Genomic DNA, 19,821 nt, shown 5'->3' on the forward strand with positions numbered 1-19,821 from the left:
TTCTACAATGGTACTCATATTAGTACTTCTCTATTTGTGCTTTATATGGTTTTATACTCATTCTGACTGCATTCTAAATCTTAAGTACTTTTATACAATGCTAAGAAAACACTTAAATTGTAGTGTCTTTGTACCACTGAAATTATGGAATTAATCAAGAGGGTGAGATATAAATTTGATCATTGACCTGCAATAAGTGAAAGGTAGAAATAAGTGATTTCTGTGCCAGGCAAGGTGGCGTGTGCATATAGTCTCAGCTACTCAGGAGGCTGAGGCTAGAGATCAGTTGAGCCCAAGAGTTCACATTCAGTGGGGCAATATAGCAAGACCTCATCATAAGAAAGAAGGGTGTGGGGAGGGGGAGAGGGAAACAGGGAGAGTGAGAGAGGGGGAGAGGGGGAAAGAGGAGGGCAGAGAGAGAGAGAGAGAAAGAGAGAAAGACAGACTTCCAGAATCCAGTAGGAATTTCTTGCTCTTCTCTTCCCTTCCAAATCAGCAAAACTAAATGGAATCCTAGGAATACAGTTCAAACTTGAAGCATGATCATTCTATAACTCCTACCCTCTCTAATGACAAATCAAATCCCTTGGATACCTACATTATGAATTTCAAATTCAAAAGAGCTGGCTGCCTCACCAACACCTTGTAACAAATCAAATAGAACAGAAAGAGATGTTAATCCTTAAGCTGAATTGGCAGTCTACACATCTAAAGAAATAATACACCATATATTCATCTGGAGAGGGATTTTTCAGGACAAGGAATAGAAGTCACAATGGCAAATGATGACAAAGTCTATCTATCTAGGCAGTCCCCAAGGAGAAAGACACTCTGGCCTTAAAACAGGTCTTTCTTTAATGAAGAGATGCAAATATAAGACTACTCTAATACCATTAAACATTTAAAGTATGTAATTTATTATGTGCTCATTGTGCAACTGAACTGTGACTTCCAATGTAGCTTCTTTACATGGACAATGTGTATGTTCTAGATAGAAGTGAGTATTCAGTGCCCTTGGCAATTACATTCTCACTGTAAATTAATAAATCAGCTTTTGATTTCAGATGCTAACTCTCATAAACTTGATTAAAATGATTCAATTTCTCATGCTATACTAGTATCACCAAGTTTCTCAGCCTTTCTTTGGGCCATGGTAAATCACTAAAGTAATGCCACCTTACAAGGCAACTTGGAATCCAAGCTGACCTTCCCCAGGCAATAAAACCTTCTGTACTGCTGCTCATCACCAACAGTCATTTATCTTTTGATCTATTACATAACAAAAAGGCTAATAGAAATTATTCAGGCACTCAGAACCAGATTCTATGACGATAAATTGGTGTTCAGTAACCTACAAGACAGTTCCAGTATAAAATGTAAATAACAGGCAGGGTGCGGTGGCTCACGCCTGTAATCCTAGCACTCTGGGAGGCTGAGGCGGGCGGATTGCTCAAGGTTGGGAGTTCGAAACCAGCCTGAGCGAGACCCCGTCTCTACTAAAAATAGAAAGAAATTAATTGACCAACTAAAAGTATATATACAAAAAAATTAGCCGGGCATGGTGGCGCATGCCTGTAGTCCCACCTACTCGGGAGGCTGAGGCAGGAGGATCGCTTGAGCCCAGGAGTTTGAGGTTGTTGTGAGCTAGGCTGACACCACGGCACTCACTCTAGCCTGGGCAACAAAAATGAGACTCTGTCTCAAAAAAAAAAAAAAAAAAAAAGTAAATGACAGTATAACATACTAAAGCATTGTTTTCATAAAATCTACACTATAGCACTGATTGTTAAAGCTTTAAAGGTTTATATAAACTTTTAAAATATATTAATGATGACTCAGAAAAGTTAGAAATAATTCAAATATATCACAGGTCTCCCCAAAATTGACATCTATCAACTTATTATAAAGTATTAGATCATTTATTATATTTAACCCAGATAAAGAAAAAATATTTCCCAATACCATTTATTTAGTTTTTTAATTTTTTTCATAGTCATTGATCTATATAAAGTTTTTAAAGTCTATTCTCTTGTTACTGTTAGAGTAACTTTTATCGGAAAAAGGTAATATATATATGTGTGTATACATATATATATTTATATATGTATATATACACACACACACAAAGTTCTTGATCAATTATAATGTACCTGCAAGCTTACTATAAGAATGATTAGTTATTACTGCTACTCTACCTATTTGAAATTCAATAATTGCTAAGGACACTGAAATTATTTTGTATAGACTTTTAAGATAAATTATTAAAATATTATAATCATATCAAAAGCTGAATTTGGGGGCTTTTGTTTTTTATAAAGAAAACTAAAAGATATCTACAGAAGAGAAGTTAGAATCAGTAATTTCTGAAAGATCAAAGAGCTACTTAATTTTAGTTCTTAAATTTGGTATACTGAAATATATTAGGAATTTCATTCTAGAGTATTTAAGGCAACACATCTAAAATAGAAATGACAAAAAGATACTTCATGAAACTGAAACAGGTATTTAAAAATATTAAATTTGGAAAATTAAATGATTACAGAATTGATAGTATACCCAATTCACTATTTATAGATGATGAAAGACTGAATCAATTCTAACTGTAATTTGTAAAACTTAAATTGATTTCCAAATAACTCTACTTGATCTTATAAACTGTTACAAAAAATTTAAATGTAAAGAAAAGCTTTTTCAATGACACAATAAAATATGTCAACTTCAACAGTGAGACGATTATCCAAGTTCTATAGTAAGACCTTTTTTTTTTTTTTTTTTTTTTAAGACAGGGTCTCACTTTGTCGTTCCAGCTAGAGTGCAGTGGCTTCAACATTGCTAGCTGAAACTTCAAACTCCTGCACTCAAGTGATCCTCCTCCCTCAGCCACCTGAGTAGCTGGAACTACACGTGTGTGCCAATGAGCCCGGCTGATTTTTCTATTTTTTGTAGAGATGGGGTCTCTGTTTTGTTCAGTCTGGTCTCAAACTCCTGAGGTCAAATGATCCTCCCACCTATGCCTCACACTGTTCTAGGATTATAGATGGGAGCCTATAGGCCACCACACCTGGCCTATAATATGACTTTTGTCTCTAGAACAAAAAGAAGATCTTAAAAAGTTTTAATTTCTAAGTATTTCAAATGAATGTCTTCAACTTACTCACAGTTTGAAATTTCAAATAAAAGCTTAGTAAATAGCAAGATTTGTCCAGACCAGAAGCAAGTAAGAATTTAAAAACAGATATTTAAAATAACCATGGGGGCCGGGCGCAGTGGCTCACGCCTGTAATCCTAGCACTCTGGGAGGCAGAGGCGGGCGGATTGCTCAAGGTCAGGAGTTCGAAACTAGCCTGAACAAAAGCGAGACCCCGTCTCTACTATAAATAGAAAGAAATTAATTGGCCAACTAATATATATAGAAAAAATTAGCCGGGCATGGTGGCGCATGCCTGTAGTCCCAGCTACTCGGGAGGCTGAGGCAGGAGGATTGCTTAAGCCCAGGAGTTTGAGGTTGCTGTGAGCTAGGCTGACACCACGGCACTCACTCTAGCCTAGGCAACAAAGCGAGACTCTATCTCAAAAAAATAAATAAATAAATAAAATAAAATAACCATGGGAACAGTCACTCACAGAGAGGAACATGAGAAGCAGGAAAAACAAGAAGAACAACACTAAAATAAACATCTATCAAGAAAAAGAGGACCAGGCGCAGTGGCTCATGCCTGTAATCCTAGCTCTCTGGGAGGCCGAGGCGGGCGGATTGCTCGAGGTCAGGAGTTCGAAACCAGCCTGAGCAAGATTGAGACCCCCGTCTCTACTATAAATAGAAAGAAATTAATTGGCCAACTAATATATACAAAAAAAAAAAAATTACCGGCCATGGTGGCGAATGCCTGTAGTCCCAGCTACTTGGCAGGCTGAGGCAGCAGGATTGCTTGAGCCCAGGAGTTTGAGGTTGCTGTGAGCTAGGCTGACGCCAGGGCACTCACTCTAGCCTGGGCAACAAAGCGAAACTCTGTCTCAAGAAAAAAAAAAGAAAGAAAGAAAGAAAAAGAGGCCGGGCGCGGTGGCTCACGCCTGTAATCCTAGCTCTCTGGGAGGCCGAGGCAGGTAGATCGCTCGAGGTCAGGAGTTCGAAACCAGCCTGAGCAAGAGCGAGACCCGTCTCTACTATAAATAGAAATTAATTGGCCAACTAATACATATAGAAAAAATTAGCTGGGCATGGTGGCGCATGCCTGTAGTCCCAGCTACTTGGGAGGCTGAGGCAGCAGGATTGCTTGAGCCCAGGAGATTGAGGTTGCTGTGAGCTAGGCTAAAGCCACGGCACTCACTCTAGCCTGGACGACAAAGCGAGACTCTTGTCTCAAAAAAAAAAAAAAAGAAAAAGGACAAAGACCTGGAAAAGAAACCAAAACTTACAATTAAAGATCAAATGAGGTTTGGTAGGATGGGTAAGGGGAATAAAGGAGTGGATGAACTAACTAGACAATCCATGAATACTAAGGCTAAAATACTAAGACAGCTAAGAAAATAATATTTGAATGCAAGATTTATATAAAAGATTGAAAATCCACTGAAGATCTAAGTCAATTCACAAAGACCTGGAAACTGACATAGCAAATTAAAGCTCAGCCAATGGAAAAGTACTCATCAGGAACCTACCTAAACACCAAAATATAGTAAGCATGTTATTAAATAGACTAGGTATTTTTTCATATGAACAAATTGGTTCAAATTATGTCATGAAGGCCGGGCGCAGTGGCTCACGCCTGTAATCCTAGCACTCGGGGAGGCCAAGGCAGGTGGATTACTCAAGGTCAGGGGTTCAAAACCCCCCTGAGCAAGAGCGAGATCCCATCTCTACCATAAATAGAATGAAATTAATTGGCCAACTAATATATAGAGAAAAAAATTAGCTGGGCATGGTGGCACATGCCTGTAGTCCCAGCTACACAGAGGCCCGTCTCTACTATAACTAGAAAGAAATTAATTGGCCAACTAATATATATAGAAAAAATTAGCCGGGCATGGTGGCGCGTGCCTGTAATCCCAGCTACTTGGGAGGCTGAGGCAGTAGGATTGCTTGAGCCCAGGAGTTTGAGTTTGCTGTGAGCTAGGCTAAAGCCACGGCACTCACTCTAGCCTGGGCAACAAAGTGAGACTCTGTCTCACAAAAAAAAAAAAACACAAAAAAAACCAGAACATATATAATGAAACAAATTTCACAGTATAAATTTTTATTATGTTGTTAACAAAACACTATCACACTTCCAAACTAGTTTCTATTTTCTCCTATTATTACAATGATCAATATTAAAACACTTTGAGCAAGGCAATGTTAAAATTTATTTAAAATTATACAACGGTTTCCAGATTACTCCTGACATATGTGCCAAAAATAACTGTGTCTATGCATCTTTCAACAGTAAATCTCAGGTGTTATGTGATAGTGGCATTAACTATATATGGTCTCTGGCTGATTAATTTTAAAAGGTATGCTACAGATATTAACTAAAATCACTAAGATGTGTTGAGTAAAACACCTACCCTTTAATGAAATGCAAAGCTAAATTTATGGAGTTTAATTGTATAGGCTTATACCAAAAGTACATACAGTATGCAATAGATTTTCAATAAATCTAAATAAGATATATAAACTGAAAAACATTATAAAAATAACATTCACTTTATATGTATTTAGATTCCCTGACACCTGTTAGTATGCTCTTTTGCTATAATTCATTTATCTTTAAGTATATTGCCTCAAAATGCTGATTATGCTCACCAAATATTACACTTAAATAAGATTCTAACACCTCTCACCACAAAGGTATAAGTGTAATGAAATTAATATCTACCCATCTAAATAAGTCTCAATTCTAAATACTAGCCAACTAGGAAAAAAGTATTATCTATATCATTCAGTATGAAAAGTTTACACAATAGTTTATAAATTTAATATAAAGACATTTCTGCAATAGCCACAATTACATGTTACAATGAAAAAGCACTAAAAAGAACAATGCTAAACAAAGTATAACCGTACGCATTTTAACCTCAAAACAAATCCCTAAGGAAATTGTACCATTTTTCAGACGAGAAAAATAAAACTGATGCTTAATTTGCCACAACAAATAAGCCAATACATCATAATAGAAAGTTCTCTCTTGTACCTCTCCTATATAAGATATGGTCCGAGTCTATAACTAGAACATTACCAAAAAAAAAAAAAAAAGCTGGAATAATCAAAAAGAAACTAACTATAAAAGGGACATAAGGGATGTTTTATGAGTACAGAGGAAAAAATACTGCTTATTCAATTCAGTGATGGCTTCTAAAAAGTCTATGAAAATGCAGATCTAAGAACTATGTACAAAACATTATGTTAATACTGACAAATTACTTCATGTAACAAGTATATAAACTTCAAAAGCTTACGAGATATATGTTATATATTATTATATATATTTTAATTTTTATATTTTATAAACTATTTATATATAAGAAACCAAATAATGTTGTTTTGTTTAGGAGGCACACCTTAATACTGTTCAGGCTGGCTTAGGATAGAAAACCCTGTTCCCTGAAATCAAGACAAATATCAAGACAACCAACAGTTTTGAAAATTATTTCAAATGTAATATAATATTCTCAAGCAGAATAATATTCCCATCTAAATGCAGAGTGCCCAAAATCACATATTATAAAACTAATATTCCTACTTATAATTGTGACTACATATTTAAATACACTTTATATTACCTAGTTCAAAGTAAATAATTTAATCTAAATAAGTTACATTTCTTTCTATATATGAGCCCTAACAGATGGAAAAGGCTAACCTAGTTATTCTCCTCTTTATAAAACTTCTTTGTAGCTATTTTCTCTATAAGGCAAAAACTCTTTGCTATATGATAAACATACACAGCTATAGTAAAAAATACCCCAATTACCTGAGAGGAAAATAATTCTCTTAGTATTTAAATAAGTGAGTCTTCATAACTTTGAATGAGAATTGAATCATCAAACAGGTAATGTTAAATACATCAATGAAGCTATAGCTGCCTACATTAACATATAAGTTAAAATAAGATTATTTATAGAATCATTAACTCATAATATATAAGTAGCCATCATTTGTTGAGCTCTCATTGTGTTAAGCATTTTACACACAGTGACTCCTTTACTCTCCAACATTACTATAAGTTATATTATATTTACTATAAAATAAAAACACCCCTAATGGAAAGGTTAAATCACCTTCTTAACCTAATCAGCAGCAGAATGAATCGCAGAGCTGGGATTCAAAGCCAGGACTGACTTCAAAGCTTTACATTTGTAGTGTTTCCAACTGATTAACTTCTCTTTAATAATCTGGCACTGCTTATCAGGAATTTCACACTGAAAGGCCAATAGCACAAGTAAGTGAAGAGGGCCAGATAAAGGACAACACAGTAATGAGGCCTCTGGCAATCTAGAGAAATCATCTGATCTAGAGAAGGTAGCCACTACTTAGGCGGATGTGGCTGTGGCCATGCTGTCCCTGTGAACCCAGCACCCTGTCATGCCAGACAGCTTCTTGAAAGAAGCTAGAAATCCAGACTGTTCATGTGACAAACTCTTATTTTTAAATATTGGTGAATAAAATAAAAATTTAAATTATAATGGATGACTAATAAACATGTCTGGGGCCACATTTAGATTGGCACAATGAATGATTCCAGAAGTATGCTAAAAGAGACACACTGTGTTAATGCACTGACATTTATGAATAAGCAGGCTGCACCTAACCCTAGAAGAAGAAACTGTCCCACACCCATGCCCTCAATCTACACAGCACAGTCTTCTTTCAAATCTTCTTACTTGCCATGCTCTTCCCATCACAGGGCCTGTACCCTTGCTTTTTGTTCACCATTCCTAAAATGTGCTTTCCTGTCATCTTCACCAATTTAACTCCTACACAGACTTCAGATCTTACCTCCTCAATGAAGTATTCTGACTAATGCAACAAAACTCCTGATTTTAGGCTCTCATGACACAGCATACCTCTACATACTTGGCATAGCCACAATCTTACATCTGAGTGACTGACTAATGTGTGTCTCCTCAATCAGACCATAAATCAAGTCCACAGAACACATCTGGTTTTGTTCATCTTTGATGTTCCAGCACCCAGCACGGGGCATGGCACATAGCATATACTCAGCAAGTATTTGCTTAAGGAAGAGAGCAAGGAAAAACAGGGAAGAGAGCACTAAGGAAGAAAGCCTTAACCAACCAATTCCATCTTCTGCAGACCTGGGGTTAGACATGACTCCAGAATACTGCTGCTACTACAGCACTCCCTTAACACTTCAGTCAAAGATGACCAACAAATTAATCAACAACCAAATAAGAATGAAGGAAGGTTTATAAAAAGGATGTATAAAAGCTTTATAAAAAGGTAGGGTGAGGAAGTTACTAATGTATGGATTCCATACATTAGTACATGTATGGAACATATATACTTTTAAGAATATAACCTAGTTGAGAGACTGAGACCCTCCTGAAAGTGAGAATTGATGGTGATATTATTACACCTCTTAACATACATATTGGAAATCTAGATAAGTTTGTTGCCCAGGCGGGAGTGCAGTGGCACAATCATAGCTCACTACAGCCTCAAATTCCTGGGCTCAAATAATCCTTCCACCTCAGCCTCCCAAGTGTCTGGGACTATAGGCGTGAGCTACCATGACCAGCCAATTTAAAAAAAAAAAAATTTGTAGAGATGGAAGTCTCACTATACTGCCCAGGCTAGTCTCGAACTCTTGGCCTCAAGTGATACTCTCGTCTCAGCCTACCAAAATGCTACCACACCCAGATTCATACAATTTTAATAATACAGAAACATATCTGATGATATTTTAAAACAAGTACATTGACAAAATAACTTGAAACCCCATCCCAATTTAAAGTCCAAATAAATTTTTTAAAAATTTTAACTTTTAAAATCAGATACCGTACTCCTATATGCTATCTGCTTCTGGAAATGAGTAAATAAAGCATGGTAAATTCCTAGTAGGTATTATCTTAATTCTGAGAAATCATGTCAAATATATAATGATTCCATGTCATATAGAGTCCACAAAGATCTGATAATTCACAAGCAAAGACAAAGTTTAATATTAGTGTTTTAAGTATATATACACACTCTAATTAATACATATACATAGTATTTTATTTAAGGTATAAAAGGCATAATACTCTAGAATATAAATATGCAAAATGAGGTCAACAGAATTCCTGCTCTACATTACCATGTCCTGTCATTGACTAAATAAAACTTAAAACTGTTAAATGTGGCTTGGGCAGAACATCTAGAAACAAACAACCTTAGGGTTTAAAAAAGAAAAAAGAAAAGTTTGCTAAAATGAACCGAAGACTTATATTCATGGACATCCAAGTATTTGATTCTGTCAAGTATGTACTTTATAAGCATTACATCAACCACTGCAATCTGCCTTTTTAAAGAACGTAAGGTATTACATTTTAAAGAACATAAGATATTACGGCAAAGAACCCTCCCAAATTGACCTTCTATCTCAAAGGCTTTAAATAATCTAACCAGATAGCATCACCCTATTTGTGAGTTAATCAAAACAGCTTTTATTTACACAGACTCAACTCAATTTGAAAAAAAAAACAACAAAACAGGATACCAATGAATCAAACAATACACTAAACAGATCAATCACCACAACTGATCATTAAAGACAAATGCTCAAATACGAAATACTAGAGAACAAAGATTTTTTTCAACATCTGCTATCAGACATAATACCTGGAACAAAAGAACATGTGCAGTCAAAATAACTTACCGTCACAGATTTCAGTGTCATACCATGGTAGGTGCCCATAGTGTCAATTTTGAAGCCTTCCGTTTCTATAAATAAAAGGGGTTTCCTGTTAGATTTTATAAATCATGCATTTTGTGATCTATAACAAATATAAAATAATAATCTACATTATATCTGACAGTCCAACAGTATACAAAGCCTATATATAAAGTTGAATTATATACTTGTGAAGATACTAACTTTAAAAAGGACACCAACCTCAAAATATATTTCATATACACCAATAAGCCTATTGTATAGAGCTGGTTAAGACTATCTCTGCAATGATGTTCAAAAATTACATTGAATAAAATACTTTATAACCTCCAAATTGCTTACTACTAATACTCAATGATAGTATAACTAAAAGTATCTAAGATAATAAGAAGTTCCTGAGTTATAAAAAGTTGTGTTCAAAAACTATAATAAGGCACACATTATACATTTTGTAGAAAGCAATGTTGTAAATAATAATGGGAGTTCCAGGGCAGAGTCTCAATATTCCCTTCTGTGAAGGGTTATATGGCAAATATTTTACACATTGTGGGCCATAAAGTGTCTGTCACAACTACTGGATTTTGTAGTTCTAGTGCAAAAGCAGGATAAACAATATGTGTATTCAACTGAGGGCAGCCCAATTTGGCCCACAAAAGGTCAAATTTGGTCTTTGGGCTATAATCTGCCAATCTCTGCTTTTTATAAATTCATCCGAAAAGAAAAACACTGCAGTGAATAGTGCACTGTTTTTCTATGACACATATTCAGCAAGTGCCTTTATCTAGTAATGAAGTCAGCACACAAAATTTGCTGCATCAAGACAACATATCCTTTAAAGAAACTTAAATGGAGATTTCAGGGTATGTGGGAAAAAATCATAATTTTTTCTCCTTTTTTTTGAGACAGAGTCTCACTATCTTGCCCGGGCTAGAGCGCCGTGGTGTCAGCCTAGCTCACAGCAACCTCAAACTCCTGGGCTCAAGCAATCCTCCTGCCTCAGCCTCCCAAGTAGCTAGGACTACAGGCATGTACCACCATGCCCGGCTAATTTTTTTTATAAATTTTTAGTTGTCCAGCTCATTTCTTTCTAATTTTAAGTAGAGACGGAGTCTCGCTCTTGCTCAGGCTGGTCTCGAACTCCTGAGCTCAAATGATCCTCCTGTCTCGGCCTCCCAGAATGCTAGGATTACACGCGTAAGCCACCACACCACACCCAGCCAAAAATCATAAATTTTAAACTTCCACTTGCTTCTATCTCCCATTTTCATAAATCAAAATCAACATGAACGAAGATCTCAAGAAGTTATGCTCCTGTTGGTCCCACCTCAGCAATCACCTATTACAGAAATGGTTCATTACTGCCATAATACCACCTAGGCTATCAAAAATAAGTCCTTACATCATTGCTCCAAGTCTATGTTTCCCAAGTTCTCAATATATACATTTATAATTTGGGAAACATGATTTGATATATAGAATCGCCACTCTAAAATAAATTTTTTAGAAACCGAACTAGTATTAATAACAGCAAACATTTACAGAAAGCTTATTACATAATAGACACTATTCTGGAGAGTTAATAATTATTAACTAGTTCAATCCCCACAATAACCCTAAGAGACAGGTACTAATACTATTAGTATTGTAACACAGGAGAAAACTGAGATGAACGCAATTAAAGTAACATTAAAATGTGCACAAAAAGTAACTGTGACATAAGCTATCCAGATCTAGAATCCATGCTACTAACCAAGAGTTGGCTGTATTTTTCTATAAAGAGCCAAATAGCATTTTTAGGCTTTGCAAGCTATGCAGACTCTGCTGAAACAACTTAATATTGCTGTCACAGAGCTCAAGCAGCCATAGAAAATACATAGATCAATGGGCATTGCTGTGTTCCAACAAAACTTTATTTACAAAAATATGCAGATTTGACCGGCAGACATTAATTATTTTGTCAAACATGCTCTTAAACATCAGGCCACATTGTCTCTTAAGTTCAGCACAACCACAGTAAGGGCAAGATAAAAATTAAGCAACTTGCCTTCTTTTCCTTTGAATCTTTCCTGGTCATATCTGTTATAGGCAGCTGGGATAGGCTGTTTAGTACGCAATGTGGGATCCTATAGAAAAATAAGAGTTAGATATTAATATTTTTAAATGATACTTAATACTCATAATTAGAACCATAATAGGGATATTTATTTTCTAAGCTTTTTTTGTTACTAGAGACAATAAGACAAAAAGTTGGAAGTACACCACTAGTCATTTGATGCTTATTTTCATGATACTCTTTACTGCTAGAAAATTAGCATCCCTATCAGGAACAAGGGCAAAGGATCCTAAATATACTTACACCAAGGCAAAAGGCAAAACTCTCAGCAGAAATAAAACAGGTGAGTCTAATAATTTCATTCTGGTTACTTCAGTATTCTTATGAAATAATATTCTCCAAATTATGATTTTTAACCAAGAAAGAAAAAAAAAACCTTTAATTCAAAGTTAATTGAGCTACATTTTAGGGTCTTTTAAATGAATTACACACCGAGTTGTTAACCCTCAAATTAAATAAATATGAAAACGGTAACAATAAACCCATTATAAATGTATAGGGTATGACTCTAGTAACAAGTGTTATTTTTTAAATACTTAGAAAGGGTTGGTAACCTAATGATGCATTATTTTATTTACAAATACTTTATCCAAAACTTATAGTCTATAAGAAACTAAAAGTGCATATTTAAAGAATAATCCCAAAGTTGCTTGGGAAATTCATGAAGAATGAAATACTCTTCATTTTGTTATGGTAGAATTCCATCCCGAGTATTATTCCAAATAAAAGATACTTATCAAGACAGTAACTAGGTATACACTTCAATAATCAAGTACCAAACATTACAAATTTCAAGTATTCTAATGATTATGTAAATACGCAAAGAATATTTATAGTGACAAAGATGATGCTTAAAGTGTTTTAAGGTTTGACATTATTTCCCACCAACTGCTATTTAAAATGTCAACCAATTCATAATTATAAGTACCCTGTACTTACCCGACGTTTTTTTTTACATCTAGTAAGTCTACCTTACTAGACTATAAGCCCAAAGAGGGCAGAGACTGTGGATCTTTCTCACCACATCTCTAGATCCCCAGCATACTGCCTGACAAATATTACACTGGAATAGTTACTGCAGAGTCAACTAGAAGTATTTATCTAATCATCAGCAAAAATTTAATACCTCTAAAAGTTAAATACCAATGATTTCATGAATAATACAACCCCATCAATAAATGGGCAAAGGACATGAACAGAAAACTTTTCAAAAGAAGACAGAACAATGGCCAGCAAACATATAAAAATAATACTCAACATCTCTAATCATCAGGGAAATGCAAATCAAAACCACAATGAGATATCACCTAACCCCAGTGAGATTGGCCTTTATCAAAAATCCCCAAACAGGCCGGGCGCTGTGGCTCACGCCTGTAATCCTAGCTCTTGGGAGGCCGAGGCGGGCGGATTGCTCAAGGTCAGGAGTTCAAAACCAGCCTGAGCGAGACCCCGTCTCTACTATAAATAGAAAGGAATTAATTGGCCAACTGATATATATATAAAAAAATTAGCCGGGCATGGTGGCGCATGCCTGTAGTCCCAGCTACCCGGGAGGCTGAGGCAGAAGGATCACTCGAGCCCAGGAGATTGAGGTTGCTGTGAGCTAGGCTGACGCCACGGCACTCACTCTAGCCCGGGCAACAAAGTGAGACTCTGTCTCAAAAAAAAAAAAAAAAAAAAAAAAAAAAAAAAAAAAATCCCCAAACAACACATGCTGGCGAGGATGTGGAGAGACAGGAACACTCTTACACTGCTGGTGGGACTGCAAATTAGTGCAACTTCTGTGGAAAAGAATTTGGAGATACCTTAAAGAGCTAAAAATAGAAATACCATTTGATCCAGCAATAGCACTATTAGGCATCTACCCAAAAGAGCATAAGACATACTGTAATAAAGACATATGCACACGAATGTTTATGGCAGCACAATTCACTATTGCAAGGATGTAGAAATAATCCAAGTGCCCGTCAATTCATCAGTGGATTAATAAAATTTGGTATATGTATACAATGGAATATTAATCAATTGTAAGAACGATGATGATCTAGCATTTCTTATATTTTCCTGGATAGAGCTTGAGCCCATCCTCCGAAGTGAGGTATCACAAGATCAGAAGAATAGGCTCCACATGTACTTGCCATCAAATTGGCACTAACTGATCTACGCTATGGTGCTCACGTGGTAGTAATATTCTTCAGGGACTGGGGGATTGGAGTGGGTAAACTCACAACTAATGGACACAGTGAGCATTGTAGGGGGGAAAAGGCACACCTCAAATCATGGTTTGGGTGTGGCAAAGTCATAACATGTAACCAAAAATGTTTGTACCTCCCCCATTATATCCTGAAATAAATAAATAGAGAGAGAGAGAGAGCGAGAGAGAGAGAGAGAGAGAGAGAGAGAGAGATAGTACTCTACCATATTTCAATATGCTTTTTAAAACTCTATATAAAATAGAAATGTGATTTTTTTTTCCTTTGTTAACTCACATGGAAGTATAATAGCTCCAAGGATTTAACAAACTTGAAGGGTACATTTGAGTTTAAATATAGGCTATTACATAACACGTAAAATTTACTTTGGGAGGGTCTTTTGTGGCATCTCAAAGAGTAAGGCAGTCAATCTTCAGAGCAGTTGAAACTGAGGCACAATGAAAGGGCCACATCAGTAGAAATACATTCACCAAAATGTCACAGATAACAATCATATCAAAGGGAGCCCCAAACTGGAAGGTAATAGGGATCTATATTTTTACCAATGGTTAGTGATGTTCCCAAGCAATGAGCAGGCCATATACATTGTGCTTAAAATAATTACCCAGAGGGCTTTTTCCTAATTAACCCCTTTCAGACTTAGACCCAGGTAAGACTTCAGTTAAGAATTACTGCTGGGCTGGGCGTGGTGGCTCACGCCTGTAAATTCTAGCTCTCTGCTGCCATAAACATCCGTGTGCATACGTCTTTATTACAGAATGTCTTTTGTTCTTTTGGCCAGATGCCTAATAGTGCTATTGCTGGATCAAATGGTATTTCTATTTTTAGCTCTTTGAGGTATCTCCAAATTCTTTTCCACAGAGGTTGCAGTAATTTGCAGTCCCACCAGCAGTGTAAGAGTGTTCCTGTCTCTCCACATCCTCGACAGCATGTGTTGTTTGGGGATTTTTGATAAAGGCCAATCTCACTGGGGTTAGGTGATGTTCCATTGTGGTTTTGATTTGCGTTTGATCGCTCAAGGTCAGGAGTTAGAAACCAGGCTGAGCAAGAGTGAGACCCCATCTCTACTAAAAATAGCAAGAAATTAACTGGCCAACTAAAAATATATGAAAAAATATATGAAAAAAATGAACTGGGCATGGTGGCACATGCCTATAGTCCCAGCTACTGAGGAGGCTGAGGCAGGAGGTTCACTTGAGCCCAGGAGTTTGAGGTTGCTGTGAGCTAGGCTGACACCAGGGCACACCCAGGCAATACAGGGAGACCCTGTCTCAAAACAAAAAAAAGAATTACTGCTGAAGCAAGTAACTTTGAATGCTGGGAATGGCTTTCACATCTTTCAGTGACACTGAAGCAGCAAAAGGTTTAGAACCTATTGATTTTAAAACATTAAGATGTCTTCAAAATTACAACACTGAAATATACATGGCACTTTTATTAAATTTACCATAAAGCAATAAAACACCCTTACCACAGGTGCTGTATTTGGGGCTGGTCGCTGTTCAGGTGCACGTCCTTCTTCTCTGGCTTTTACAGATTGAAGAATTGCAAAGATATTCTTCGAAAAATTCTAAAATATAAATTATTTTAATTAACTCCACTTGAACATAAACGATAGTAAATTTATTTAATAAGTAATTTAGAACTACATTTTCTTCCTATTAGTTCTTCCTTCCTAGTGTATCATGATGATGTATCATCATTCTACACATCAGTAAAAACAAACTACTAAGAAACTGACCCAGAAACTGTTATAAACCCAGTACTATTCATTTTATTATTTGTTTTACTTAAACTGCATTGGCTACAACACTCACCTCGTCCACTAGTTATGAGTTTACCCACCCCAATCTCCCAATCCCTGAAGAATATTACTAACATGTGACCTCCATGGCGTTGATCACTATGTATTCATATTCTGTATCTATTCATATATGTAACTAGGAGACAAGTTAACATTTAAATAAAAATATAACAGACTTATCAACAGAGGCTTCCTAATTCAGAAAGAAATCAACTACTATATCCTTCTCTGTATAATAAACTCCAGTGCTAATTTGAGATTGCTACAGATTACATGAGATGTTGAAAGTTTTGGGATACTGTTAAAAGTCAGTACTATCCTGTGGAAGTAATTCTTCTGGCTGCCAGCTGCCCCAGTACCCAAAGGGGCAGGCAGCTGGAGGTTGAGGGGGTGGCCCCGGGGAAGGGGCTGTGACTGTACACTGGGACTCAGCCGTGGTGCGTACAGGGCTGATAAAGATGGGGTCTCACTGTGTTGCCCAGGCTGGTCTCAAACTCTAGCCTAAAGTGATCCTTCCACCTTGGCCTCCCAAAGTGCTGGGATTTCCGGCATAAGCAACCATGCCTGGCCACGGAGAGTTGTTTTTAAATAAGATAATGCAACTACTAAAGTTCCTAAGGAAGTAAAGTAGAACTTCCTAAGAACATAATGGATGGATAGGAGAAAACCTTTCGTTGCTGTGAAGGCCCTGATGCCATGTATGTCAAATTGGTATCTCCTGATTGTCATGAATTTATTGTTATAAGGGAACAGCACTAACATCAGGAACAACAAAACCACATTGAGTAGCTCAGGTCAGTTTGCTGAGAACAAAACCAGTGAAGTCAATTTTAGAGGGAGCCCTTCAAATGTGCTATCAAAAGTATATATGTGAGGCCGGGCGCGGTGGCTCACACCTGTAATCCTAGCTCTCTGGGAGGCCGAGGCGGGCGGATTGCTCGAGGTCAGGAGTTTGAAACCAGCCTGAGCAAGAGCGAGACCCCGTCTCTACTATAAATAGAAAGAAATTAATTGGCCAACTAATATATATATATACAAAAAATTAGCCGGGCATGGTGGCGAATGCCTGTAGTCCCAGCTACTTGGGAGGCTGAGGCAGGAGGATTGCTTGAGCCAGGAGATTGAGGTTGCTGTGAGCTAGGCTGACGCCATGGCACTCACTCTAGCCTGGGCAACAAAGCGAGACTCTGTCTCAAAAAAAAAAAAAAAAAAAAGTATATATGTATTTTACTACAAGGTTAGCTATACTAACAGCTCTACTGAGATTCCTGAATTCACAATTCCACCTAATATTGCACTGGAACTAGTAATGGCTGCAAACTTTTTATACTGTTAAATAAATTATAATAAAAGAAAAAAGTCAGTGTGTACTTTTTAAAGATTTCCAAGTTGGAAGATGTAGGTGCTCTTCAACTTACAATGCAGTTGCATTCCAACTCTAAGTCAAAAATATCACAAAGTCAAAAATGCATTTAATACCCACATAAACCTACTGTAAAGTTGAGGAATTTCAAATCAAATCATCCTAAGTCCAGATCCTTACCTAACAATGGGTTTACTTTCTGATAAACACACTGTAAAATCAAAATATCATAAGTTGAACAATCGTAAGTCCATCTATATTTATAAACAAACTTCAAACAAAATTTTGCATAAACAATCTCAGCAACATTCAACACAGCTAACTAATCTGATTATCCTTTCCTTCATGAAATATTCTTTCTTGGGCTATCATTTGAACATCCCCTCCAAAACTTCAATTACCACTGTTAACAGTAATAAAAGGTTATCAGAGCCCTCATGAATAGATTAATGCCATTACTTGCAGGAGTGGTCTCCTGTCAAAAGAAAGTTTGGCCCCATCTCTCTCTTGTCTCACATGCTTGCTTCTGCCTTCCGCCATGGGATGACCATCAGATGCTAGCACCACATTCCTGAACTGTGAGATAAATTTCTTTTCTTTATAAATTGCCCAGTCTGTGCATCCAGCAGCAAAAAATAGACTAAGACACTTGGCCTCTAAGACACAGCTCTTTCTTAGTTTTCCCCCCTAATGTCTAACAGTGTCTTTGGGGCTCTTCACATTCTGCCTATCAATCACCAATTATTTTAAGGAATATGTATTGAGAATATATTACAACCCAAACATCTTACTTGGCACTTCGATACAGAGATGATCAAAAAAGTCATGGTCCCTACCCTGATGAAACTCAAATATAACATTATTTCTCTTATCTAGACAAGCATTTGATGCTCCTGGTTTAGATCACTCTTCCCACCTTAATACTTCACCTACCTCACTTGTCTTTCTTTTTTTTTGCATATTCATTTTTAATATTTTTATTTCAGCATATTACACAGGTACAAACATTTAGGGTTGTATATATTGCCTTTGCCCCACCTGAGTCAGAGCTTCAAGCATGTCCATCCCCTAAATGGTGCACACCATAACCATTAGGTGTGTATATACCCAGCCCCTCCTCCCTGCTCTCATCTGCCTGACACCTGATGAATGTTGTTATTATATGTGCACTTAAGTGTTGATCAGTTAATACCAATTTGATGGTGAGTACATGTGGTGCTTGTTTTTCCATTCTTGTAATACTTGACATAGTAGAATGGGCTCCAGTTCTATCCAGGATAACACAAGAGGTGCTAGATCATCATTGTTTTTTGTGGCTGAGTAGAACTCCATGGTATACATATACCACGTTTATTAATCCACTCTTGTATTGATGGGCACTTGCGTTGTTTCCACATTTTTGCAATTGGAAATTGTGCTGCTACAGACATTCTAGTGCAGATGTCTTTTTTATAGAATGTCTTTTGTTCCTTTGGGTAGATGCCCAGTAATAGGATTGCTGGATCAAATGGTAGTTCTACTTTGTAGCTCTTTGAGGTATCTCCCCATAGTACTTTCCACAGAGGTTATAGAGGTTTGCAGTCCCACCAGCAGTGTAGGAATGTTCCCATGTCCCAGCATCCATGCCAACATTTATTGTTTTCTGGCTTTTGGATAAAGGCCATTCTCACTGGAGATAAGTGGTACCTCATTGTGGTTTTGATTCACATTTCCCTGATGATTAGAGATGTTGAGCATTTTTTCATCTTTCTTGGCCATTAGTCTATCTTCTTTTGAAAAGTTTCTGTTCATGTCCTTTGTCCACTTTTAGATAGGGTTGATTTTTTTCTTGCTGATTTTTCTGAGTTCTTTATAGTTACCAGCCATTTATCGGATAAGTAACATGCGAATATTTTCTCCCATTCTGTAGGTTGTCTGTTTGCTCTAATGATAGTTTCCTTGGCTGCGCAGAAACTTTTTAATTTGATCAGATCCCATTTATTTATTTTTGTTGTTGCTGTCATTGCCTTTAGGGTCTTCTTCATAAATTCTTTGCCTAGGCCAATGTCTAGAAGAGTTTTTCCAACATTTTCTTCTAGAATTCTTGTATGTATCATTCTCTCCCTTTACTCTCAATTAAGCTAACTGCCCTTGCTGGATGTCCACCCTATAATGCATGTCATAATTATGGTTTATTTAATTTCTATCTTCTGCTAAAGAATATAACCTTTGTGACAACTAGGACCAATGCATCACCGGTTAGTGCCTAACACTTGCCTGGTTGGTAGATGTTAAAAAAATATTATACAAATAAATATGTATACAACATAAGAGGGCAGCTTGAAACATAACTATTACCACTGTACCAGTTATAGTAGTAACTAGTTCCTACAATTCTTTACAGCAGCAAATACAGGTCTCTCAGAAATTTTACTAAAGACCCCAAAGAACTTTAGTTTGTGTAAGGTACAATATTT

At 36.6% G+C, this 19,821-nt stretch overlaps 1 protein-coding gene across 2 annotated transcripts in view; it reads right to left on the bottom strand.

Annotated features, from left to right (window-relative positions):
* Nucleotides 1-19,821, bottom strand: part of CDC73 (cell division cycle 73) — a 135,229-nt gene that overhangs the window by 86,615 nt on the left and 28,793 nt on the right. For both annotated transcript variants that reach the window (XM_012772412.3, XM_012772413.3), the window contains exons 8-10: nt 15,670-15,768; nt 11,917-11,995; nt 9,858-9,922 (exon numbers count right to left, since the gene is read on the bottom strand). In XM_012772412.3, coding sequence (XP_012627866.1) covers nt 9,858-9,922; nt 11,917-11,995; nt 15,670-15,768 — 243 coding nt within the window. The remainder of the gene's footprint in view (nt 1-9,857; nt 9,923-11,916; nt 11,996-15,669; nt 15,769-19,821) is intronic.

The sequence above is a fragment of the Microcebus murinus genome, chromosome 23 (genome assembly GCF_040939455.1).
Source record: "Microcebus murinus isolate Inina chromosome 23, M.murinus_Inina_mat1.0, whole genome shotgun sequence".
Classification (NCBI taxonomy): Eukaryota; Metazoa; Chordata; class Mammalia; order Primates; family Cheirogaleidae; genus Microcebus; species Microcebus murinus.